Source organism: Podarcis pityusensis (genome assembly GCF_964106645.2).
Source record: "Podarcis pityusensis genome assembly, chromosome: 8".
NCBI classification, from domain to species: Eukaryota; Metazoa; Chordata; class Lepidosauria; order Squamata; family Lacertidae; genus Podarcis; species Podarcis pityusensis.
The window spans coordinates 77003701-77030789 of record NC_138033.1 but is presented as its reverse complement, the minus strand read 5'-3'; the positions used below and the strand labels follow the sequence as shown (position 1 = coordinate 77030789).

Here is a 27089-nt window from a genome sequence, read left to right as displayed (position 1 = left end):
CCGGGACGCAGCACAGCTTCAGTCTGTCACCAGCCCCATCTAATGCAATCAAGATGAAGAGCTCCTTTGTATTATTCAGCAGATAAAGGAGGCTGGAAAACCGAGTGGCGCTCACACCATTCGGGGTCTCTCTTGCAGCCCACCCAGATCACATCTCCCCGCAAGCACGCACACATGACATGCCGTGCACATAGAAGGGAGTTTCATATTATCCATGTGTTGACTGGATATGCCACTTTTTCCTCCAGGATTGCTCCAGGTGGCACACATGGTTCTGATCCCTCCCTGTTTAATCCCAACAACAACCCGTTGAGGTAGGTTCCCTAGGTGGCACAATGGGTCAGTGTGTCGGGCTGTTAACCAGGAGTTTGGTGGTTCGGCTGTGGACAGGATTCCTGCACTGCAGGGAGTTGGGCAAGGGGTCCCTTCAAACTCTACCATTCTTTGATACTAGATTAGAGAGAACAACAAAAGAGGTTTAAAGACACTTTCAAAGGTAAATCTTAAAAAATATAGTAGTATAAAGGTAAAGAGACCCCTGACTATTAGGTCCAGTCGTGGCCGGCTCTGGGGTTGCAGTGCTCATCTTGCTTTATTGGCCGAGGCAGCCGGCGTACAGCTTCTGGGTCATGTGGCCAGCATGACTAAGCCGCTTCTTGGCGGACCAGAGCAGCACACAGAAACGCCGTTTACCTTCCCGCTGGAGCGGTACCTATTTATCTACTTGCACTTTGACGTGCTTTCGAACTGCTAGTTTGGCAGGAGCAGGGACCGAGCAACAGGAGCTCACATAAGCACTGAAAGCTGGGGAACACTGGCCTGCGAGCGCTCAAATTGGAGAACAGCCTCTACCAAAGGCGTCATGGACTTTGACAACACTCGAACTCAGGACGAAAGGGAGAAATGAGCGAAGTGGAAGGCACGTTTGGCAAATCCTCTCCACAACCAACTCCCTCTCGGAAACCTATGTCCCCGCCGTGGAAGGACGTGCGGATCCAGAACTGGCCTCCACAGTCACTTAAGACCATATTCGTGGAAGACAATCTTACTAAGCTATGAGTGATCACCAAAGAAAAAGGATTCTAGCTTAGGCTGGGAAAAGGCAGTAACTGCCCCCTGCCCCCAAGTCACTTGTGAAGCTGCTTCATGGCCAAGTGGGGATTTGAACCCCTGTCTCTCCCAAAGCCTAGCTCGACGCTCTAACCGCTGCAGCACAACAGGCGCACAAAATTCTAGTCATGCCTCTTACCTGATGGAGGCGAGAGAGCAGGTGGCAAAGTTGTGCAGGCACCAGCCTACTTTGCAAAGACAAAATTTACATTTCTTGTCACACTCACTTTTGTCCCTGGCTCCACCCACCAGGGGGCACCCAGTCCCCAAAAGCTTGCCCAGAAGGAAATACGGCCTTCTGAAGGCCCGTGCACCTGTCCTACAGTATTACCGTATTTTTCGCTCCATAAGACACACCTGACCATAAGATGCATCTAGTTTTTAGAGGAGGAAAACAAGGAAAAAAATATTTTGAACAAAACAGTGGATGTATGATTTTTGTGGTTCATGCTATGGCCACAGACATGTGATCTGATGGTGAATTTGGGGTGACCCAATGCAAAGATCCTGAGGATCCATGTGGATCTGTGCTTTGTAACCACATTTTTTCACCATTGCATTTTTTCACCATTGCAGTGGATGTGTGATTTTTTTGGTGCAGGCTGTAGCCATAGACATCGTATCGTATCGTAAAACCTTTATTGGCATCACATACAACATCCAAAACAGATCAATACAGAATTACCACTTCCCCAGTGGCACAAAACATTTACTAAAAGAAAGGAGGCATTCGCTCCATAAGACGCACAGACATTTCCCCTTATTTTTTAGGAAGAAAAAAGTGCGTCTTATGGAGTGAAAAATACGGTATTTACCCAACCTCGTAGGATGGTTGGTCCCTCCAAGATTTTATCTTTGGGGGAGAAGGGGCGGAAATGCAAAGAGCCTCTCTGCCTAATCGGGCCCAGATTAATCTCCCTTTCCCTTCCCACCCCCCGCAACCTTTTGAGTCTGTATGTTTTTCAAAGTGATTTGTGTCTACCCCCCCACTGCCCCGCCTCACCCCCCATTCTCCATGTTCCATTAAACACTCGCGATCTGCGCCTCGTTGCCTCCGTTCCGGGGTCGTAAACGGATGTTTTCTCGCGGAGCCTCCGATCTCCACTTGGCAAACGCTTTGCGTTTATTAATTAGCGTCTCATAAGCCGGTTATGGTTTTTAATTAAAGTGTGTCTGCCTGGAAGATGGAGGGGGGAGATGGCGGAGGGGGGGGAGGTGTCCGGGGGAAGGGGGCGAACAAGAGGAAAGCTTGCCGTCACCCAGGCAGATGTGGGTGCGTTCGATCTGCCGCTCACATCTGCAAGGGGGTTGGTGCCACCTCTGTCGGGCAAAGATACCTTGTTGGAGGCGCACCTGTTTTCTCGGTAGCTGGGAGGCTGGCGTTTCTCCACACGTTGAAAGGAGTGAGGAAAACGGGGCAGAAACGTGCCGGTTCTGATAGCGCCGGAAGACGCAATGGCTACCAGCCCTGATGGCTGTTGCTCTGCCTCCGTTAGCCAGAGGCAGTAAATGCCCCCGAAATGCCAACTGCTAGAAATCACAGGTGGCGAGGGTTGCTGTTGAGCTCAGGTGCTGCTTTGTGGTTTCCCATTGAGGCATCTGGTTGATCAGCTCTGGAGGGTAGGACTCGGACCAGGGTGGATAAAAATCAATGATTTTTAAAAAAATAATAATAATCAAAAAAATCAATTTTTAATTTAAATCAGATTTGTTTTTTTATTTAAATTGGATTTTTAAAATAAAATGCTTTTGGAGGAAAAATCTTTCTAAAGGTAGTTTTCTATTTAAGTTACATTATGGTCCAAAGGCTACTCATCAGGAAATAAGGATTTGTTGTAAGTTTTTCATGTGTGCTAAAACTCAGTTTAAGGGTTTTTGTTTTTTTTAAAAAAAAAGTCGAACCACATCAGTTAACAAACATGGATACATACGCTGTAATGTTATTGCTTTAGTTAAATAAATTGTTTAAACTGTTATTAAGGAAAGGATTGTTTTTCTCCTTCCAATAAAGAACAGCAGAAAAGCTGTCCAAATATAAACGGTTAGCTTATTAAACCTCACAATCATTTCATAATTATCGGTCTACGTATTTCTAATAGTATAACCAAATCAGTAATTTTTGATATAACTGTAAAAACTACTCTGACAATTTATTATTCCCAAAATGAAACCTTCATCTGGTGATAAATATTAAGATTATACCAGCAAGAATGAATATTTCTGCTAAGAAAAAAATATTTAAAACAAGTCTTATTGACTAGTGATTTAAATCAAGTCTTACTGACTAGTGATTTAAATTGTGATTTAAATCGATTTGATTTAAATCAAATCTACCTTGACTTGAACCAATGGCTTCAAGTTACAAGGAGATGCCAACTAAACATCAGGAATAACTTTCGGACAGTAAGAGCTGTTCAACAGTGGAGAGAGGTTGTGGACTCTCCTTCCTTGGAAGTTTTTAAGCAGAGGTTGGGTGGCCATCTGCCATGGATGCTTTAGCTGAGATTCCTGCATTGGAGGGGGTTGGGGGGCAGATAGCCCTTGGGGTCCCAACTCTACAATTCTATGAATCTATGATTCTATGGTGGGACGAGGGTGGCGCTCTGGGTTAAACCACAGAGCCTAGGACTTGCTGATCAGAAGGTTGGCGGTTCGAATCCCCGCAACGGGGTGAGCTCCCATTGCTCGGTCCCTGCTCCTGCCAACCTAGCAGTTCGAAAGCATGTCAAGTGCAAGTAGATAAATAGGTACCACTGTGGCGGGAAGGTAAACGGCGTTTCCGTGCGCTGCTCTGGTTCGCCAGAAGCGGCTTAGTCATGCTGGCCACTTGACCCGGAAGCTGTACGCCAGTTCCCTCGTCCAGTAAAGCAAGATGAGCGCCGCAACCGCAGAGTCAGCCACGACTGGACCTAACGGTCAGGGGTCCCTTTACCTTTACCTATGATTCTATGATCCTTGGGTTTGAATGAGACAAGGGGACTCGTTCAAAAGAACCCAGCCGAATTGGACAGTTGAGCTCACAAATGCAACCAAGCAGATGGCTCCGCAAAGCACAACCTAAGAACCTGGCTGCCACACCAGGCTAGTGGCCCGTCCTGTTCTCAAAGTGGCCAACCAGATGCTCATTATGGGAAAACCCCCAAACAGGACCTGAGTGCAAGAGCAACTCTCCCCTCCTGCAGTTTCCAGCAAGTCGCATTCGGAAGCATCACTGCTTCCAACAGTGGAGGGAGAAGGCAGCTGTCATAGCAGCAGCCTTACTCTCTTTTAAAGCCATTCTATAATAATAATAATGGGACATGGGTGGCTTAAACCATGGGTGGCTGTGGGTTAAACCACAGAGCCTAGGACTTGCCGATCAGAAGGTCGTGGTTCGAATCCCCGCAACGGGGTGAGCTCCCGTTGCTCGGTCCCAGCTCCTGCCAACCTAGCAGTTCGAAAGCACGTCAAAGTGCAAGTAGATAAAGAGGTACCTCTCCGGCAGGAAGGTAAACGGCGTTTCCAGAAGCAGCTTAGTCATGCTGGCCACTTGAACCAGAAGCTGTACGCCGGCTCCCTCGGCCAATAAATCAAGATGAGCGCCGCAACCCCAGAGTCGGCCACAACTGGACCTAATGGTCAGGGGTCCCCTTTACCTTTATAATAATAATAATAATTTATTATTTGTACCCCGCCCATCTGGCTGGGCTTCCCCAGCCACTCTGGGCGGCTTCCAACAAAGATTAAAAATACATTAAAATGTCACGCATTAAAAACTTCCCTGAACAGCGCTGCCTTCAGATGTCTTCTAAATGTCAGGTAGTTGTTTATCTCTTTGACATCTGATGGGAAGGTGTTCCACAGGGCGGGTGCCACTACCGAGAAGGCCCTCTGCCTGGTTCCCTGTAACTTGGCTTCTCACAGTGAGGGAACTGCCAGAAGGCCCTCAGCGCTGGACCTCAGTGTCAGGGCAGAACGATGGGAGTGGAGACGCTCCTTAAGGTATACTGGGCCAAGGCCATTTAGGGCTTTAGCACCAACACTTTGAATTGTGCTCGGAAACGTACTGGGAGCCAATGTAGGTCTTGCAGGACCGGTGTTATATGGTCTCGGCGGCTTCTCCCAGTCACCAGTCTAGCTGCCGCATTCTGGATTAGTTGTAGTTTCCGGGTCACCTTCAAAGGTAGCCCCATTCTAGCTGACCCATCGCTCTAAATTATCATAGATTCACAGAACTGAATTCTGTGAAGGGACCACGGGGTCATCTAGTCCAACCCCATGCAATGCAGGAATCTCAGCTAAATCAAACGTGAGAAATGGCCCTGGAGAAGCAGATTCCATTGCTCAACTTTGCATTGTGTACAGAAGTACCGCCTTTCTGGAGACAGTTTGCTGCAGTGGTTCGAGTGTCGGACTAGGACCTGGGAGATCAGGGTTCAAGTCCCCACTAGGCCATTAAGCAGCTCGCTCAATCGTTTGAGGACTAGAAACTTGATTTGTTTTTAAGGAAAGAGACATAGCTCAGTGGCAGAGGTTTATAAGTCAGATTCCTAACATCCTATCAAATTCTTGTGGACATCTCCCTATCCACTCCCTAATTACATAGCCCTTTTTAATACACCCCCGACAACTAAAATCCTCAAACATTTTAGCCTTTCCTCATCGGGGAAAGTATTCTAACTCCTTGATCTTTTGAGGGTTGCCTTTTTCTGACCGAGGCTTCCCCTGCCATGTGTTTTCAGTCTTAAAAAATGGATGATGAAACGCTCTCCGTAAACAGAGAAGACCTCAAAAACAGCAAATCAAAGCGGCTTTGGAGCAAACAAAGGATGACCCTAACCCGGCATGCAAACACACAGAGAGACAGAGGCATGCACAGGTGACATTGCCCTGAGCCCGTGACGTCCGACGTGCCTGGTGAAATTAGAGTGAACTGACCCAAACGAGAGAGAGAGAGAGAATATTCTCTGTTCATCAAACATTTACAGGGAATGAGAATTTAAAGCACGCAGCTGACAGGCTTCAGTGGCCGTAAAACAGCCACCCTCCCTGCCGTCAGAGGGAACTGACAGCGAATCAATAGGAAATTACAGAGCGCTCAAATTGGAGGTTTTGTCGCCAGACCTAAACTTGAATCCCAGACCCTGCATTTTAAAAGCCAATTAGCATAAAGATTTTACTTCATTTTGACGGTGGGTGGGGTTTGGAGTGAAGGTACAGAGGAAGGTTCCCCTCTCCCTGCCCCCACCCCCACCCCCAATCTCTTTTGCCATCTGCCAGAAATAAAAATAGATTTTAAATGAATCAAAAAGCACAAACTGCAGGGGAAACCTCCCCACGCACCCAGAAATGAACCTCAGAGAGCATCGGATGCACAAACCCATTTTATGATTGGGGCGAGTTTTGGGGGTGCGGGGAAGAGATGGCCGACAAGTTCTCAAAGGGGGAAAGTTGCTGCGGACCAACCGAGCGACTGCTTTGAATGCAGAAAGTCCCCGCTGGCAGCATCTTTAGGTAGGGCTGAGCTAGGACACACACGCACCCCTGCTGCATGCCTGAAACACTGGAGAGTCATTGCTGCCAGTCAGTGCAGACCAGTAATTCCCAAACTTGGGTTGCCAGCTGTTTTTGGACTACAACTCCCATCATCCTTAGCTAGCAGGGATGATGGGAACTGTAGTCCACAAACAGCTGGAGACCCACGTTTGGGAAATACTGGTGTAGACACTACGCAGCTAGATGGACACTTGGTTGGATTCAGCTTCCTAGATTCCTTGTTTGAATGACCCTTTATTCTATGTACAATGAGAACTAGAAGCTTGCTTTGCTTTTAAGGAGAGGACCAGTCAGATTTCTCCAGGAAGCCCACCGGCAAAGCATGCTGGCTACAGCTCCTCTCTCACTGTTGTTCATAAGAAGGGGCCTGTTGCCCCACAGCCTGCTCTCACAGGGGATGAACGTACCAAAGAACTTAGGATAGACTGCCCCTGGACCTGGAGGCTCCATAAGCAGCCTGGTGGATCAAGCCAGTGGCCCGCCTAGTCCAGCATCCTGGTCTTACGGTAGCCAACCAGATGTCCCAAGGGGAAGTCCGTAAGCAGGACACAAACACAAGAGCCCTCTCCCCTCCTGTGGTTTCCTGCGACCGCCATTCAGAAGCATCCTGCAACAATGGGGAACCCATAGCTGTCAACTTACAAATTTGAAAATAAGGGACCAGCAGCCTTGGAAATAAGGGACCAGTAGCCAAAATAAGGGATTTTCAGAGCACAGGTATGTTCAACTTCTGAGCCCCTCTAAGCCAAAGGCAGAAAGCCCAGCCAGCAGCCAAACGAAGCCTCAAGCAGTGGTTCCCACAGCGCAGCAACCCGGCAAAGGGGATGCAGCAAGGAAATCCACCGTCACCTCTCCGCTGGGAAGTGCTGAGCAAAGGCGAGTCCCCAGGCAATGCGGCCGATTTGATCGGCACAAGGCATGCAAGCTCCACCCTGCAGTCGTTCTTAGACTCCTTATTGGGTGAGCAATGCAGCCAAGCAACCCAGTTGGAGCCTCCCTCCTCCCTGGCCAGCAGGGAGGGAGGGAGGGAGAGGAGCTGCTTCCTTTGAAACCCGGGAAATTTAAGGGTCATCATCAATAAGGAACAGCAGCGGGACACGGCGCTGGGATAAGGGACTTTCCCGCCAAATAAGGGACGGTTGACAGCTATGGGGGAACCTGGTAGCCATTGATCGCCTCCTCCTCCTCAGTGAATCTGCCTTGCCCTCTTCTAAAGCCACCCGAGGACCAAGCCAGGGTCTTTCCCAACTCGCTATTTCCACGGGCGCCAATGCTCACCGCTGGTTCTGGCATAAGCAGCCACTGTTCCATCCTGCAGGCCAGCAAAGAGGTAGTCAGGGCTGTGCTTCAAGCAGAGGACCGGCTGGAGCCCCGGGCTCTTGCCCGTCAAGAGGCACTGCGTCCCCATGTCCACGCTTCCATAAACCAGGATGCTGGAGGCAGAAAGAGCAGAGCTCCGTTTAGAGTGCGGAGAGAGGACGGAGATTAACACAGGAAAACTGGAACAGACGGAGTGACCCCTGGTGGGTGATCAGAGAGGTGCAGGAGAAGGCCTTGTGCGTGTTTCGCACACACAATCATGTAAGGCGAGAAAACCCTGGCGTTCAAATCTCCAACAGCAAACCTGTTAAGAGTTTTAATCTGTGTTGTAATAATGTTATGCTTGTAAAATCAAATACAAATTATTTCAAAGAGAGTTTTAATCTGCTTTTAGTCTACTTGAACCTTTTTGAAAGTCTTAGGTTATTCTTCTTACGGGTAATTTTACCGTTTGGTCCCTTTTGAAAAAACCACACCGGGAGCTTTTTTTCCCCAAACAGTATAAGATTTTGACAAAATAAATTAACTTTAAAAATTCAATGAGACCGGCTAATGTTAACGATTTTATCATTTGCCTGGGGAGGGGGGGCAAGCTTCCTCACCTGCCGTCCTGCAGCCCGAAGCATATCACCGGCTGTGGCGGCAAGGCCTGGTCAGCAGACGTCTCCAAACCGTCGGCTCTCTCCTCTTCGCTCCTCTCGGGAACGTATTCCGAGCACAGGACCTGGGCGGAAACCGGAAAGGACTTCACAGTGCGGGGGGCTGCCCGGTTCAGGGAAAAGATTTCGACCTGGCCGCCAGCCCCCTCCTGCCCTCCGCCGACCTAGAGGAGTCGAGAAGAAGAGGAAGGGAAAAGGAATTCTCCTAAAGAAGTATTTTTGCAATCGTGGAGGGACCTCAAGATGTATCCAGTCCATGAAGGACCTTTTGAGGTGGTCCACCCCACCATCAAACAGCTCTTGCCACCCCCAAATTCTTGCTAATATTTATCCTTTCTTGCCATTTGAGAGCAGCAGAAAACAAGCTGGCTCTATCTTCCACATGAAAACCATTCAGGAATCTGAAGATGGCTCCCACTTCCTTCAACTGGATTTGTCTGCCCTAAATCTCACTGGCTTTAGTAAAGGTAAAGGGACCCCTGACCATTAGGTCCAGTCGTGGCTGACTCTGGGGTTGTGACGCTCATCTCGCTTTATTGGCCGAGGGAGCCGGCGTACGACTTCCGGGTCATGTGGCCAGCATGACTAAGCCACTTCTGGCGAACCAGAGCAGCACACGGAAATGCCGTTTACCTTCCCGCCAGAGTGGTACCTATTTATCTACTTGCATTTTGACGTGCTTTCGAACTGCTAGGTTGGCAGGAGCAGGGACCAAACGACGGGAGCTCACCCCGTCGCGGGGATTCGAACCGCCGACCTTCTGATCAGCAAGTCCTAGGCTCTGTGGTTTAACCCACAGCGCCACCCGCGTCCCTTATTATACCAAATTGCAGTTGCTGCTGCAAGCATCAGATGATGTCCCTACCCCAAAGAAAGCAAAGAGGAGGCACGTCCCGCAGTCAATGGCAAGCCCCTGCTTCGCCACACAAACTCACCCAGAGATAGCCTTGTGGCAGAGAAGTGCTGACAGCAGAGAAACCCAGCAAGGAAGAATGGACCGGGCTGTGGACGGCGGCACCAAGCTGAACAGAGGATTAAAAAAAGGGGGGGACATTTAGGAACACACAAAGTTGCCTTCTTCCGAGTCAGTTCATGGGTCCAGCTAGCTTTGTACAGACTAGACTGGACCTCCAGTCCAGAGTTTCAGGCCAGAGAGCCTTGGAGATGGGACCATGCAATCATAATATTTTTAATAATAACAACAACAACAATCAAATAAAGGCTGAATGAATGAATAATACTGAAATACATGGTCCAGGGCATAAGGCATCCTACGATTATGTACTGCTCAGAGCTCACAAAGGAAATTCTAAATAATAATAGTAATAATACAGCCGTACCTTGATTCTCGAACATAATCCATTCTGGAAGCCCGTTCGATTTCTGAAAATGTTTGAAAACCAAGGCACGGCTTCCAATTGGCTGCAGGAGCTTCTTGCACTCAATCGGAAGCCATGGAAGCCGTGTCGGATGTTCGGCTTCCAAAAAACGGTCACAAACTGGAACACTCACTTCCAGGTTTGCGACGTTTGGGAACCAAAATGTTCAAGAACTAAGCTGCTCGAAAACCAAGGTGCCATTGTAATGATGATGATGATGATGTTATTATTTGTACCCAGCCCATCTGACTATATTACCCCAACCATTCTGGGTGGTTTCCAAAATATATAAAAATATAGTAAGACATTCAGCATTAAAAGTCCCTATACAGAGCTGCCTTCAGATGTCTTCTAAAGGTTGTTTAGTTACTGATCTTGACATCCAATGGGAGGGTGTTCCACAGGATTAATAATAATAAATGATAATTTATTCAGGATTAGTTCCAACTAACAACAACAACAACAACATGTTATTTATACCCCACCCAACTGGTTGGGCCTCCCGAGCCACTCTGGGATTTCCCAACAGAATATTAAAAACACGATAAAACATCAAACATTAAAAACTTCCCTAAACAGGGTTGCCTTCAGATGTCTTCTATAAGTCCTTGACATCTCATGGGAGGGCATTCCACAGGGCGGGTGACACTACCGAAAAGGCCCTCTGCCTGGTTCCCTGTAACCTCACTTCTCACAGTGAAGCTGGACCTCAGTGTCTGGGCTGAACAATGAGGGTGGAGATGCTCCTTCAGGTATACTGGGCCGGGGCCTTTTAGGACTTTAAAGGTCAGCACCAACACTTTGAATTGTGCTCGGAAACATACTGGGAGCCAATGTAGGTATTTCAAGACCGGTGTTATATGGTCCCGGCGGCCACTCCCAGTCACCAGTCTAGCTGCCGCATTCTGGATTAATTGCAGTTTCCGAGTCACCTTCAAAGGTAGCCCCACGTGGAGCATATTGCAGTAGTCCAAGCAGGAGATAACTGTTCAGAGAAGTTTTTAATGTGTGGCATTTTAATGTATTTTTAATCTTTGTTGGAAGCCGCCCAGAGCGGCTGGGGAAGCCCAGCCAGATGGGCGGGGTACAAATAATAAATTATTATTATTATAGAGCATGCACCACTCTAGCGAGACAGTCTGCAGGCAAGTAGGGTCTCAGCCTGTGTACCAGATGAGCTGCCCTGGACACAGAATTGACCTGAGCCTCCATGGACAGCTGTGAGTCCAAAATGACTTCTAGGATGCACACGTAGTCCTTCAGGGACACAGTTACCCCATTCAGGACCAGGGAGTCCTCCACACCAGCCTGTCCCGTCCCCAAAAAACAGTACTTGTCTCGTCAGGATTCAACCTCAATCTGTTAGCCGCCATCCATCCTCCAAGTGCCTCCAGACTCCTATCATTCAATTTAGACCAGGCATAGGCAAACTCGGCCCTCCAGATGTTTTGGGACTACAATTCCCATCATCCCTGACCACTGGTCTTGTTAGCTAGGGATCATGGGAGTTGTAGTCCCAAAACATCTGGTGGGCCGAGTTTGCCTACGCCTGGATTAGACTATGAAATAGCTAAGCTTTGCAGCAAGAGTTAAGCTCCGCCGTGGGGCGCATGAGTCGATTTCCCCTCAACCTAGAAAAAAGGGGGGGGGAATCCAAAACTTTCCATGTTCCCCCCCAAAAAAGAGAGCACAGCTGTCTTTCACCAGAGGTGAAATTCAGGGATCCCTTTGAAACCAAAGGACACACTTCACACTGTTTTTTTAAAGGCCCCCTAAGCTGTCCCAGATCCTCTAGGGTACAGGAGGAAAGGACATGTTGGAGTCAAAGGAGCTTTGTGGATTAATCATAATATATGTATCCAGACGCCGTGCCTCCCTCCCCCCCACCCCGTTCCAGCTGCTTGCCTTCATCATATTTTTTTCCCCGAGCCGGGTGGTTGCATTGAAACCATAGATCATCAAAAGAAGTAAAATCTGAAGCCAGCCTGATGGAATAAAGCTTTGGCAAAGAAAGAGAAGCGTTGCGGGTGGGGGACGACGACTCTTCGCCGTCCCCGGAGGAAATCTCCCCGGCATTTGGTCTAATTAGACAAAACGGCAGCCAGGCCTTCAGGAGAGAGAGAACACACACACACACACACACACACACAAAACCACAAACACACACAGAGAGAGAAGCCACCACTGACACACACACACAGCTGTTCCCTCTAGAACTGGAGGGGTGGGGTTGAGATGGATGCAACCAGTGGCCAGGAAACTTCTGCATTCGCCGCTAATTGGATTTTTTTTGGGAGGGGGGTGACATTGAGAAGCCCTCTGCAGCGCTAACGATGGGAAGCAGATTTCCTCCGGTTCTTAAAAGAGGAAAGGATTGCTTTATTGGATGCAAGGAGAGAAGGTAGTTCGGGAGCAGAGCCCATGTATTGAACAAAAACAAGGTCCCGGGTTCAAATCCCATAGGCAGCATCCAGGGGGAGGACCCGAACCAGCGGGTTCAAATGATGGGAAAGGAGTTTGATTAAACGTTAGGAATAATTTTCTGAGTGCAAGAGCTGTTTGATGGTGAGACAGACTCCTTCGGAAGGTGACGACGTCTCCTTCAGCGCAGGTTTCTAAGCAGATGCTGGGTGGCCACTTGTCTGGGATTCTTCAGCACTGCAGGGGGTTGGGCTGGATGACCTTTGGGTACCACTTCGAATTCTACAGTTCTGATTCTATCTCCAGGTAGGGCAGAGAGAGAGAGAGAGAGAGAGAGAGAGAGAGAGAGACACCCTGCCTGGAACTCCAGAAGGGTTCACTCTGCCAGGCGCTGTAGGAAAGGATTGCTTGACTGCATAGGAAACGGAGGAAGCTGCCTTCTACGGAGTCAGACCCTTGCTCCATCTAACTCCATATTGCCTGCACTGACTGGCAGCGATGGCTCTCCAGGGTTTCAGGCAGGGAGCTGTTTCCCAGCCCTGCCTGGAGACGCCACCAGCGGGGATGGAGCCGGGGGCCTTCTGCATGCCAGGCATGCCTTGAAAGATTCCATCAACGGCGTCTCCGGAAAATTTTACACATCACTTGGGAAGACAGGCGAACTAAAACCAGTGTACTGGAAGAAGCAAAGATCACCAGTGTGGAAGCAATGATTCTTCAACATCAACCTGGTTGGACTGGTCATGTTGTTTGGATGCCTGATTATTGTCTTCCAAAGCAACTGCTCTATTCCCAACTTAAGAATGGAAAGCGTAATGCTGGTGGTCAACAAAAGAGATTTAAAGACTCTCTCAAGGCAAATCTTAAAAAAAAATTCCTCCCAGTAGTACCGTAGAGACCAGCTAAGTTTGTTATTGGTATGAGCTTTCGTGTGCATGCACACTTCTTCAGATACACTGAAACAGAAGTCACCAGACCCTTATATATATATAGTGAGAGGGTGGGGAGGGGTATTACTCAGAAGGGTGGTGGGAATGGGTAATTGGCTGATAGGTGTGGTAAACCAGTTGATGACTGTTAACGACTGCAATTGGTCTTACAGAAAAAAGCAAGGGATGAGATGGCCAAAAATAGCTTTATCAGACCAGGTCTCTCCATGGTTTTAAGTTTGGTAATAAACAGTAAATTCTTATCTCAATATACATGATGAAGCTATTTTTGTTTCCCTCATCCTTTGATCTAGAACCCTGAGGACTAGAAACTCAACTTTATATTTGGGGCCGGGCGATATCTGGTTTTCAACCACCTAAGACTTCACGATACACTGATATATCACAATGTCTGAAATAAGGATGGAGCTATGTACAGCAGAGGCATTGGCTGGCTTCATGGTTTCCCCCATATAGTGATTTTTGCATAGGACGCAAAGACAAATCATGATTTGCAACATATTGCCGGGTCCAAAATTATGAAACCAATATTACAATATGCACTTCAGAATGGTTTGGGTGGATATATTGAGATATCTCCCAGCCCTTGAAGCTTAGTGGCTGAGTTCTTGCTCTGCATGCAAAAATCCCCTAGCAGCATCTCTAGCTAGGAGTGGGAACCTTCCTTGCCTGAAATCCTGGGCAGCCGCTGGAAACCAGTGCAGACAGCACTGTGCTTGGATGAACCAGGAGACTAAACCAGTAGAGGGCAGCCATTTAACCCATACTTCTTCTGGCCCATCTTGTCCTTTAGGCCCCATTGGGGCAGGGTGTGGGTCTGTCTTACCTGAAGGTCCAGAGCTCTGGAAGAGAAGGCAGGCATGCGGGAGACCAAAATGGGGCACCAGAAGGGGGCTTTGCACTTCTTGTCCTCTTCCGGGCACAGCCAGCCAGGCTGGTTTTCCTCGCCTGCAAGAGAAGAGAAGGAATGTGAGTCACACATCCTTCTGGGCTCAGGAGAAACAGCCACCGGTGAAGCCATCAGTGTAGGAGACAATAGAGGGGGTTGAAATGGATGAGTCTTAGTGTCGCTCCCAACTCATCAATCCTACGGTTTGGGAACAAACAGAGGGGATGGTGCAGAGATGTAGGAAGACAGGAAGCTGCCTTATTATCGAGTCAGAACAGCGCTCCATCTAGCCCAGTGCTGTCTTACACTGGCTGGCAGCAGCTCTCCAGGATTTCAGCCAGCAAGCATCTCCCATCCCTACCTGGGATTGAACCTCAGTTTTTCCTTTAAAAAAATAAACCAGGTATATCATAGAATCATAGAATCATAGAGTTGGAATAGACCACAAGGGCCATCGAGTCCAACCCCCTGCCAAGCAGGAAACAATCATGATGTTTAGCTGGTGATATATCATGATGTTGAAAACCAGCTATCACCCAGCCCAGTGTTCACCTCTACATGTTTCCATCCTTATTTCAGACATATACCATGATATATCGATATATCACGATATATCGGTATATCACGATGTTTGGCTGGTGATGTATCATGAAGTTGAAAAACAGCTCCATCCTTATTCCACAAGGATATATCTCTATGTTGAAAACCAAATATTAGCCAGCCCTAGTATTCGCCTCTACATAGTTCCATCCTTTTTTCAGACACAGCAATATTTTGGTACATTGTGATGTTTAGCTGGTGATATATCGCAATGTTGAAAACCAGGTATCGCCCGGCCCTAGCTGGCAGGGACAGTGGGCTCACAAAAGGTGGGCAGATTTTACGTACACAATCATGGTTTCGAACAGGGCGCTGAAAAATAAATACATTTTGTTTAAGGGTGTGAGAGAACCTATAGGGCTCTGGAGCAGGGGTCAGCAAACTTTTTCAGCAGGGGGCTGGTCCACTGTCCTTCAGACCTTGTGGGGTCCAGACTATATTTTGGGGGGGGGGGGGAATGAACAAATTCCTATGCCTCACAAATAACCCAGAGATGCATTTTAAATAAAAGCACACATTTTTCTGATGTAAAAACACTAGGCAGGTCCCACAAATAACCCAGAGATGCATTTGAAATACAGTGGTACCTCAGGTTAAGTACTTAATTCATTCTGGAGGTCCATTCTTAACCTGAAACTGTTCTTAACCTGAAGCATCACTTTAGCTAATGGGGCCTCCTGCTGCTGCTGTGCCGCCGGAGCACGATTTCTGTTCTCATCCTGAAGCAAAGTTCTTAACCCAAGGTAATTCTTCTGGGTTAGCGGAGTCTATAACCTGAAGCGTATGCAACCTGAAGCGTATGTAACCCGAGGTACCACTGTAAAAGGACACATTCTACTCATGTAAAAACACGCTGATTCCCGGACCGTGTGCAGGCCGGATTTAGAAGGCAATTGGGCCGGATCCGGCCTACCCATGCTCTGGAGACTTGCAGGAGTTTCCCAGGACCATTCTGTAACCCACACAAGAGCATCCTAGAGCCTGGCAAGCAAGACAGAGGGCAAGCTCTACTCATTGTGCCAACGTTGGACAGCGAGGGATTGTCGCGCAGAAGGTGGAACCAGGGGCCATTCTGAGCGGTTCTCAACCCCGTGGCTCCCCAGATGTTGTTGGACTACAACTCCCATCATCCCTGAGCTCTGGCCTTGCTAGCTAGGGGTGATGGGAGTTGTAGTCCAACAACATCTGGGGACCCACAGGTGGTTTTGTCTCTCCGCAGGATCCCCCAGAATGTCCTACTTTACAACAAATCTGTACCCCAAAGCACAATGTTGGGGTTTTGGGGGGGGCAGGGAGGACAGATGCCAAATTAAAGGCCTGAAGTCTCCTTGTGGGGACACCTTTGTTTGCACACTGAAAAACTGCAGAGGTCCTTCCCCCTGCTACTTTCTCCCTTCAAGAGGTTTTAAAGCAGAGGTTGGAAGGCCATCTGTCATGGATGCTTTAGTGGAGATTCCTACATTGCAAGAGGTTGGGATAGATGACTCTTGAGGTCCCTTTGAACTCTACAATTCTAGGATCCTAAGGCAAATAGAAGGGGAAGAAATGGAGGCAGTGAGAGATTTTACTTTCTTGGGCTCCATGATCACTGCAGATGGTGACAGCAGTCACAAAATTAAAAGACGCCTGCTTTGGGGGAGAAAAGCAATGACAAACCTAGACAGCATCTTAAAAAGCAGAGACATCACCTTGCCAACAAAGGTCCGTATAGTAAAAGCCATGGTTTTCCCAGTAGTGATGTATGGAAGTGAGAGCTGGACCATAAAGAAGGCTGATCGCCGAAGAATTGATGCTTTTGAATTATGGAGGTGGAGGAGACTCTTGAGAGTCCCATGGACTGCAAGAAGATCCAACCTATCCATCCTTAAGGAAATCAGCCCTGAGTGCTCACTGGAAGGACAGATCCTGAAGCTGAGGCTCCAATACTTTGGCCACCTCATGAGAAGAGAAGACTCCCTGGAAAAGACCCTGATGTTGGGAAAGATGGAGGGCACAAGGAGAAGGGGACGACAGAGGACGAGATGGTTGGACAGTGTTCTCGGAGCTACCAGCATGAGTTTGACCAAACTGCGGGAGGCAGTGGAAGACAGGAGTGCCTGGCGTGCTCTGGTCCATGGGGTCACAAAGAGTCGGAGATGACTAAATGACTAAACAACAAAAGGCAGCACCTTCTGCATTACCCTCAGCAGCTATGGGGGAAAGAAAAGCAGCAGCAAGAAAATAAAGTCAATGCTCCTCCACGTTTAAAAAAGAAACACACACACACACACACATCTTATTTTTAAGTGGAGACTGCAGTCATTTCCCCCCAGGCACTTCAGATTAAAATAGGCCAACAAACTGCTTTTATATATATATAAAACCAAGGAAATCAAATCATCAGTGCCTGCGGGAAGACGGGAATTCAAATAAGCTTTTCAAATGAATTTCTCTCTCTTTGCCGCCCCCCCCCCCAGCCAAACCTTTCTCTCTTCCATTTAAAAATAAGGCGAGGGGGAGAGAGACTTTCTTGCTGCAGCAGTTTTGCTCGAGTTCAATAGGGAATGGTGATAAGAGCATCCTGAGGGAGCTCGGAGGAAGCTGGAACGCAAAAAGGAGACTTTTGAGGGCGCCCGAAACTCTTCGCTGCTCTTTTTCCTCCGGTTAATGAGGAGATTAAAGGGCAGGAGGTGCTCATAGCGGCTGCTCGGAAGAACGACCTTGCAATGTCACTCGTCTTTGGGTTGGGGCTATTTTTCCTCCTTCCTTCTGTAATGGGACCTGCTCCGTGTCAGGCACTTAAGAGATGTCACCCATCTCTGTTTAGGGAAGTTTTTAATGACTGATTTATTAATGTATTTTTAACCTTCTGTTGGAAGCCACCCAGATAGGCGGGGTAGAAATAAATTATTATTATTAATTATATACCAGACCGCCTCTCCTGGTATGCCCCACGGAGGACCTTAAGGTCCACAAATGACAACATTTTGGAGGTCCCAAGTCACAAGGTGGTTAGGTTGGTCTCAACTAGAGCCAGGACCTTTTCAGTATTGGCCCCGACTTGGTGGAACACCAAGAAGTCAAGTCCTGCAGGGCCCTAGTCCCTTGTGACAGAGCGTTCCACCAAGTCGGGGCCAGTACTGAAAAGGCCCTGGCTCTAGTTGAGACCAATCTAACCACCTTGCGACTTGGGACTTCCAAAGTGTTGTCATTTGTGGATCTCCACAGGGCATACCAGGAAAGGCGGTCCCAAAGGTATGTGAGTCCTAGGCCACATAGGGCTTTAAAGGTCAAAACCAGCCCCTTAAACCTGATCCTGTACACCACCGGGAGCCAGTGCAGCTGGTAAAGCACTGGATGAATGTGATCCCGTGGCAAGGAGACTTGCCGCAGCATTCTGCACCCGCTGGAGTTTCTGAGCCAGCTTCAAGGGCAGCCCTGCATAGAGCGAATTACAGTAATCAAGCCTAGAGGTGACCACTGCATGGATCACTGTGGCCAGATTGGGGTGAGAAAGGTAAGGGACCAACTGCTTAATACGGCAACTGCTTAAGGGACCAACTGCTTAAGACCAATAGATGGGAAATATTATCAGGTTAGAAGGAGAAAAACGTCCCAGACACTCAAGTGTCTGTCTTTCCTTCCTGAAAATTTAGATTATACTCCTGACATTCATGGGGGACAAAAACAGTATAATTTATTTTCTCCTTCGCTGGGAAACTCTGGGAGTGGCGGCTGGGATCTTTAATTACAGAAAAATCAAAAACACAATGTGAAAGGCAGCTAATTGGATGCGGGAAGGGGAACCTCATAACAAACTCCCCAAAGATTGACACACACCTGAAATTTATGAATATATGAAAACAGCCAGGTGCTGTTTCTTTTTTCGGGGGGGACACAGGCAAAAAAAGGGTAGACAGACTAAATAACCATAGAACTGCAGAGTTGCAAGAGGCCCCAAGGGTCATCTAGCCCAACCCACTTTAACGCAGAAATCAAAGCTTTTCTTCTCACAAAGCGTGGAACAAGACTGCCTATCCCCACTGTAAGACAGTGGTTGTAGGCACAAGTCATTTTTCTGGGGGGGGGGGTGAGAAGTCTATCTAGCAGAGGCCCATGGTGAACTGCAGATCAAATGAGGCCTTTTTAGTGGTAGCCCCACACTTACGGAACTCACTTCCGCAGGGAATCAGGCTGCCCCCAAATACTTCTTTCCGTTTCTCTGGAGCTCAGAGGTGGCTGGTCCATTTCGGGCAAGCGGGGCATCACCCCACTAGATCGACTTTGCTCTCAGCCAGCCTCCATCTGCCTGCCTTCTGATAACAACAGTGTGGTATAGTGGTTTGAGTTCTGGACTAGGGCCTGGGAACGTCCAGGGTTCGTACCCCCACTAAGCCACAAAGCTCGCTGGATGGCCTCGCAGCCTAACCTACCAAACAGGGTTGTTGGCGGGGGGGGGGGGACTAAATGACAGGAGGGAGAGTTATGTACACTGCTCTGGTCTCCTTGAAGGAAAGGGGATTAGAAATGCAATCAACAAACCAACAACCAAACAGCCCCATGGGGCGGGGTCAGCACTGCTTCTCATTGGCTCTAGCTCAGCCAATCACCGGCTCTCGTTTCCACCTACTTTTTGGTCTCTCTGCCTTCCTCCCCACCAGTCTCCAGTGGGTACCAGCGGCCACCTCCACAACCATAAATGGCTATTAAGACATGATGCTCAGAGGCAATCTACCTTTGGATGGTGAGTCACCAAATGACAGAAGCAACAGGGCCATAGCTGTTGACTTACAGATTTGAAAATAAGGGACCAGCAGCCTCAAAAATAAGGGACCAGCAGCCAAAATAAGGGATTTTAGACAACCAGCACCCAAAGGAAGCCTCAAGCAGTGGTTCCCATAATGTGACCAGCATGAAGTGGGGGCTGGCCAGCTCCCCTCATTCCCCGCAAGCCTTCCTTTCGCCATGCCCTCCGCTTCTCGCTTCTTCCCCGCTCGCTCATCTCTCCCCACCACACTTCCTAGGGAGGGAGAGAGGAAGGGGGTGGTCTCTCCAGCTCCGCCGTCAAGCTGAGGACAGCTTGCACGGCTGCATTAGATGGGAGGGAGGAGAAGGGGGAGCGGGGGGCTGAGATTGCAACCCCCCCCCCGTACACTCAGGGCGGGCTTGGTTTGTTTCTGTCGCTGAGAGGAGAGAGGAGGCGGAGGGGATTCTCACTGAGCTGCCGCCGTTCCCTGACGGGAAGGGACTCGAGGATCCTGGAAACTGGCGGGGTGATGTGTTTGGGCCGGGGGACGACGGCGGCGCTTTTGCTGCGGCCGCCGCCTCTGTTGCCGCTGGAGAAAGGAGGCGGAGACAACGAAGAGGAAGAGGAGGAAGACAAGGGGGCTCGGGCCAGGGGGAGACTGTTGACTGGGGGGTCTGGGCTTGGGGGGGGGAGACAGAGCAGCGCGCGGCTGCGGGGTATAGTTGTTGCTGCCACTGCTGGCGAAGAGAAGGGTTGGAGAGGCCGAGTCGGACTCAGGGAGGGAGGGAGAGGACCTACTTCCTTTGAAACCCGGGAAATTTACGGGACATCATCAATAAGGGACAGCAGCGGGACACGGCACTGGGATAAGGGAGTTTCCCGCCAAATAAGGGACGGTTGACAGCTATGAACAGGGCTTTCACAATCTCCTTGTGAGTTTCCTAGGGGCGTTTGTGGATGCTGGCCTTGCTATAATTAAAAAAACCTTTTATCTGACCCTAAAAGGCAGCCCACAATCCATGGAAAAAAATCAACCAACCAACAAGAAGATGTCGAATCTCTCACATTCCCTTGCTAAGCAAAGGTTTGCCCAAAACATTTGTTTTCTCACTCGTTTTCTTTCTTCCCTCCTTAAAAACATCCTAAAGTAGAGTCCTGTGTAACCTGGAAGCCTGCATAGCACGTTGTCAAAATACCAGCTGATCCGGCAAATATTTTTTAAAAAGGAAGTTACTCACGCAGAGCAATTTTGGCCAAATGCAAGCGGTTGACCCAGGAGATTTTGCTGAGGGGGTTGGGGGTGATGAAGACTACCATGACATTGACAGGGCGCCCAGACCTGAGGTGGGAAAGCATCCAGAAAGGGAAAGAAAAAAAGGATTAGAGAGTGTGTATTTTGTCTATCCATTACTTTATACCACACAGTAACATATTTCTTATATAATTTCTTTTTACCTCCCTACAAACTTATATTTATACAATACAGGGATCAGTCTAATTCTGCCAATAGACAAAGTACAGTGAGATTAATTGGAAGTCAATTTTAAATTTATTTTCTATAAATTTTATAATTGAGTTCAATACCAGGAGTATATATGTTGATAATTATATTAATCTTCTTATATCTTATAGTGTGGTAGTTTGTTTGATTTTTCTGTTATTTGTTTGATTGTATGTTTGTTTACTTGTATGTATGTCTGTTTTTCATAAATGTATTTATTTTAAATTAATAAAGATTATATATATATATATATATATATATATATATATATATATATATATAAATAGAGAGCATGTTAAACCTGGATGTAGAAAAGGGAAGTGTTGTTGGACTCCAATAACATCTAGAGGGCATCCAGCTTGATGAAGAAGCCTGTGAAACTCAAAAGTCGGCATTTGTGTTTTCAAGTGGGCTAATGGAGTTGGAAGGGACGCAGGTGGCGCTGTGGGTTAAACCACAGAGCCTAGGACTTGCCGATCAGAAGGTCAGCAGTTCAAATCCCCGTGATGGGGTGAGCTCCCGTTGCTCAGTCCCTGCTCCTGCCAACCTAGCAGTTTGAAAGCACATCAAAGTGCAAGTAGATAAATAGGTACCGCTCCGGCGGGAAGGTAAACAGCGTTTCCGTGCGCTGCTCTGGTTCACCAGAAGCAGCTTAGTCATGCTGGCCACATGACCCGGAAGCTGTACACCGGCTCCCTTGGCCAATAAAGTGAGATGAGCACTGCAACCCCAGAGTCGGTCACGACTTGACCTAATGGTCAGGGGTCCCTTTACCTTTAATGGAGTTGGAGTCAAAGTCTTAGAGTGCACCATCAGCCACAACCAGTGCCTGGGGCATTTTTTTTTTAAAAAAGCAAATAAATAGCTGAAGGTCGAATAACCCACTTGTCTGGCTTCCCTGGGAGTAGGAGACGGAGGCGGCACTTGTTTGCAGAATGGATCTCTTCCTCTTTCACCCGCATCAGCCTCTGCAGAGCTAAGCACCAGTCCTGAGCAACGGTCATGTTCAGATTCTAGGAAACAGAGAAGGGGAAATTAAAGAAAAGAGGAGGGGCAGTCACACAACCACATAGAATCCTAGAATTGAAGGGGACCCCCAAAGATCATCCATTCCAACCCCCTGCAAAGCAAGAATTGCGATGAATTAATCCCTGACTGGTGGCCATCCAACCTCTGCTTACAAACCTGCCACTGTTGTTGTTGTTTAGTCGTGGCCGACTCTTCGTATCCCCATGGACCAGAGCACGCCCGGCACTCCTGTCTTCCACTGCCTCCCGCAGTTTGCTCAAACTCATGTTGGTAGCTTCGAGAACACTGTCCAACCATCTCATCCCCTTCTCCTTGTGCCCTCAATCTTTCCCAACATCAGGTCTTTTTCAGGGAGTCTTCTCCTCTCATGAGGTGGCCAAAGTATTGGAGCCTCAGCTTCACGATTGGTCCTTCCAGTGAGCACTCTGGGCTGATTTCCTTAAGGATGGATAGGTTGGATCTTCTTGCAGTCCATGGGACTCTCAAGAGTCTCCTCCAGCACCACAATTCAAAAGCATCAATTCTTCGGCGATCAGCCTTCTTTATGGTCCAGCTCGCACTTCCATACATCACTACTGGGAAAACCATACCTTTAACTATATGGACCTTTGTCGACAAGGTGATGTCTCTGCTTTTTAATATTTTGTCTAGGTTTGTCATTGCTTTTCTCCCAAGAAGCAGGCGTCTTTTAATTTCGTGACTGCTGTCACCATCTGCAGTGATCATGGAGCCCAAGAAAGTACAATCTCTCACTGCCTCCATTTCTTCCCCTCTATTTGCCAGGAGGTGATGGGCCCAGTGGCCATGATCTTAGTTTTTTTGATGTTGAGCTTCAGACCATATTTTGCACATTCATGTTCCACTGTTAAACAGGTCTTAAACTCGGAATTGTTTTGCTAAGGTTCAGTTAGAATCTCCTTGCTTGTAGCTTGAAGGCACTGGGTTCAGAATCTCCCCTCTTGAGCAGCAGAAAACATGCTTGCTCCATCTTCCATGTGACGGCCCCTCAGACAGTTAAAAGTGGCTGTCGCATCACCTCTCATTCTCCTCCTTCACAGGCTAAACATACCCAACTCCCTCCCTTCAGATGTCAAGGAAATAAACAACTGTCTGACTTTTAGAAGACATCTGAAGGCAGCCCTGTACAGTCAAACCTCAGCTGTTGAATGTTATCCGTTCCGGAAGACCGTTCGGCTTCCGAAGCATTTGACAACCGAGGCGCAGCTTCTGATTGGTTGCAAGAGCTTCTAGCACTGAAGCGGAAGCTGCGTCTTGACGTTTGGGTTCTGAAAAATGTTTGAAAACCAGAGCATTTACTTGTGGGTCTTCGGCGTTTGGGAGCCGAAACTTTCAAAAACGGAGCCGTTCGAGAACCGAGGTTTGACTGTATAGGGTCGTTTTTAACCTTTGATGTATCTTGTGTTTTAAATATTCTGTTGGGAGCTGCCCAGCATGGCTGAGGCAAACCAGTCAGATGGGCGGCTTTTAAACAATAAAATTATTTTTTATCATCATCATCAATATTGTGCATTGTTGTTGCTTAATCCTAATGCTGTGTTTTAATTGTCGCAACCCACCCTGGGACCTTAGGTTTAAACCTTAGGTTTATTAACATATTGTAAGAATAATAATAATAATGATGATGATGATGTTTTTTTTCAGCTGGAGCTCACCAGAACTCAGTTGTGGCACCTCTCAGGTGGGTGCCTTTTCCACACTAAGAGAACAAGGGATAATAATATTAATAATATGTAACATTGGACTGTTTTGCCTCTTTTCATTTGACAAATGTTCTGTGACATTGGGGAGGTGGTAATTCTGTATTGATTTACAATGGATGTTTGTATGTGATGCCAATAAAAGGTTTGATGATGATGATAAAATATTAATAATAAATATTATTATTCCTGATGAGGAATGGTTGAGGGAATTGGGGATGTTTAGCCTGGAACGGAGAAGATCGAGAGGAGATATAAGAGCCATCTTCAAAGATCTCAAAGGCTGCCCCATGGAAGACGGAACAAGCTTGTTTTCTCCTACTCTGGAGGGTAGGACTCAAACCCCTGGATTCAAATAACCAGAAAGGAGATTCTGACTAAACATCAGGAAGAACTTTCTGGCAGTGAGAGCCATTTGAATTGGTTAGAACGTGGCACTGATCACGGCAAGGTTGCAAGTTCGATTCCTCGTATGGGACAGCTTCATATTCCTGCATTGTAGGGTGTTGGTCTAGATGACCGTCAGGGTCCCTTCCAACTCTACAATTCTATGATTTGCGACATCAGGTGACACTTGTCAAATGTGGCCCCCGATGGGTGGGGAAGATAAGGAACGAGCCCACCAACTAGATCTGCTTGCTGATCCCTGGCCTTCAGCCTGACACTCCCGTGGAAATCTTTTGTTTTAAAACAAACCCTCACAGGACTCACCTGGTATGTACCATGAAGGGTGCTGATGAGTAGAGTGATCTGTTCCACCACTGCCAGGTCTTTCTGAAGATCTTGTAGCTCCTGAAACAGGCGAGGAGGACCCAGGTACACTTTATCTGGTGGTAAGAAGGGACAGGGAGAAACCACAATGACAAGGGCAAATGACACAATGACGTCGGCAGCCCAGAGGAAGCCATGTCCACAGCTAAACACTAGCAGCCAGTCGATTAAGAAATAAAAAGGAGAACCCATCCTGCCGCAACAAGCTCGTTTTATATAAATCTATAGAATTTACATTCATTCATTTATACGCCACATGGTTTGCGAAAAACCTCAAAAGAATAGAAACGGTTTGTTGAATATTTACAAAAATAAAATTTAAACAGATAAGAACATTGGCAGGATTGTTGTAATCGCCTGCAGTTTTATAAGAGTATATGTTTAAAGTAGATGAATAAATGAGGAAATCAAGTTAATTTGCATGTGCAGAATCTAGCAACATTACATGTTGCAAGGAGGTATAGAATTGCCACATGCGCCCTGGATACTTATGAAGGACATTGATTTCTGAGGAGAAAGCTGGGACATCACTATTTTATTTTTATTTTTTCCCCAATTGCTGTGAGCCTGAAGCAGGCATGTCCAAAGTCTGTTCTGGGGGCCTAATTCAGCTCCCCGGCTGCCCCTGTGGCAGTTTTATTATTATTATTATTATTATTATTATTATTATCATTATTATTATATATACCCCACCCTCCTCAGCCAGAGCCAGGCTCAGGGTGGCTAACACCAGTAACATTACAATAAAAACATAATAGGGGAAAAAACCAATTTAAAATACAGGTTAAAATGCAATTTAAAATGCAGCCTCATTTTAAAAGTAGCCCATAGATCAAAACCATAAGGGGAGGGAAACATAAGGGTCAGACTGAGTCCAAACCAAAGACCAGGCAGAACAGCTCTGTCTTGCAGGCCCTGCGGAAAGATGTCAAGTCCCGCAGGGCCCTAGTCTCTTGTGACAGAGCGTTCCTCCAAGTTGGGGCCAATACTGAAAAGGCCCTGGCCCTAGTTGAGACCAATCTAACCACCTTGTGACTTGGGACCTCCAAAATGTTGTCATCTGTGGACCTTAAGGAGAGGGGGTCCCGTAAATAATAAAAAAAATAAATCTGGGGTCAACAACCCCAACCCTAAAAAAAGAGCTCAACAGATTTGGTCAGCCCTCACGGATGTTCATTTCATCAAATCTGGCCCCTCTTGGGAAAAAATTTGGGCACCCCTGAAGGGACAGATTTGGACCGCATTCCAAACTGGTTCGATCGGAAGCAAAAGCGCCTACTCACTGTGTGAGGACTGGCTGCCTGGCATGTGCTTCTTCAGCCCAAGATTGGGGATGACCACGTTGTCCTTCTCGTGGGCGCTGCTCTCCTGCCCGACTTCCACCACCTGGACCTGCGGCAGGGCGGCGTTCCATTTCACGATGTACTTGGGGCCGAGCGGAACCAGGGTGCTGATTTCCAGCTGCCCCCTGCAAGGAGAGGAGGACGGGAAATCCAGTTTTAAAGAAAAATAATTGCCAAGGAAGGAGTGTTTATCCAGTCCAACCGTGCAGGTGAGGGGTACTACTCAATCCCAAGCTCAGCCAAGCTTAAAAATCCATCGCAACATGCACAAGAGAACCGCCACTCTTCTGAATACCGGTTGCTGGAAGCCACGGAAGGGAAAGGGGGCTGTTGTGTTTGGGTCCCACTTGCAAATTTCCCATCTGGTTGGCCACTGGGAGAACAGGAGGTTGGACTGCAGGGTCTAATCCAGACAACCAGGCTCTTCTGATTCCCTACCATGAGAGGCAGTAACAGCCACCAGCTTGGACGGCTTAAAAAGAGAAATTCGCAAAGGAGAGGACATAACAACTACGCTCTGCCAACACAACCAGAGGCAGTGATGCTTCTGAACACTGGACGCCGCAGGAGGGGAGAGTACAGTGGTATATAATAATAATAATAATATGCTACAACAGCAACAAGAATACTCATCGCAAAGTATTGGAAGACACAAGATCTACCCACTCTGGAAGAATGGCAGATGAAGGTGATTGACTACATGGAACTGGCGGAAATGACTGGCAGAATCCGAGACCAGGGAGAAGAGTCGGTGAAAGAAGACTGGAAGAAATTTAAAGACTATTTACAGAAACATTGTAAAATTAAGGAATCTTAGAAGGATGTTGGATAGAAACTAAGAGGTTTTTAGCTGTAATGCTTTAAGAGATATGAAAAAAGGTTTACAATTGGGCAAAAGTTTAATGGTAAGGATTTGCTGAACTAACAAACTGAACTGGAATACAAAAAAGGGAGGTATGAGGAGGTCCGGGGAAATAAGTCTAGGGAAGATAGGTTTGGAAAATTAATGTCTTTTTAACTGTTTTATTTTGTATGTTTCTTTTTTATCCTTTATTTTTTTGTTATACTTTAAAAAACTTTACTCTTTTTTCTGTATTTTGTATTTCTTGTATTTTTTGAAACTTTAATAAATATCATT

General features: G+C 47.5%; 1 protein-coding gene across 5 annotated transcripts in view; it reads right to left on the bottom strand.

The window, feature by feature from the left end:
* Window positions 1-27089, bottom strand: part of ARHGEF10L (Rho guanine nucleotide exchange factor 10 like) — a 132957-nt gene that overhangs the window by 35084 nt on the left and 70784 nt on the right. For all 5 annotated transcript variants that reach the window (XM_081017924.1, XM_081017922.1, XM_081017923.1 and 2 more), the window contains 8 exons: window positions 25892-26076; window positions 24549-24664; window positions 21976-22103; window positions 20828-20928; window positions 14201-14322; window positions 9560-9646; window positions 8568-8788; window positions 7924-8078 (listed from right to left, as the gene is read on the bottom strand). In XM_081017924.1, the coding sequence (XP_080874050.1) occupies window positions 7924-8078; window positions 8568-8788; window positions 9560-9646; window positions 14201-14322; window positions 20828-20928; window positions 21976-22103; window positions 24549-24664; window positions 25892-26076 (1115 nt within the window). The remainder of the gene's footprint in view (window positions 1-7923; window positions 8079-8567; window positions 8789-9559; window positions 9647-14200; window positions 14323-20827; window positions 20929-21975; window positions 22104-24548; window positions 24665-25891; window positions 26077-27089) is intronic.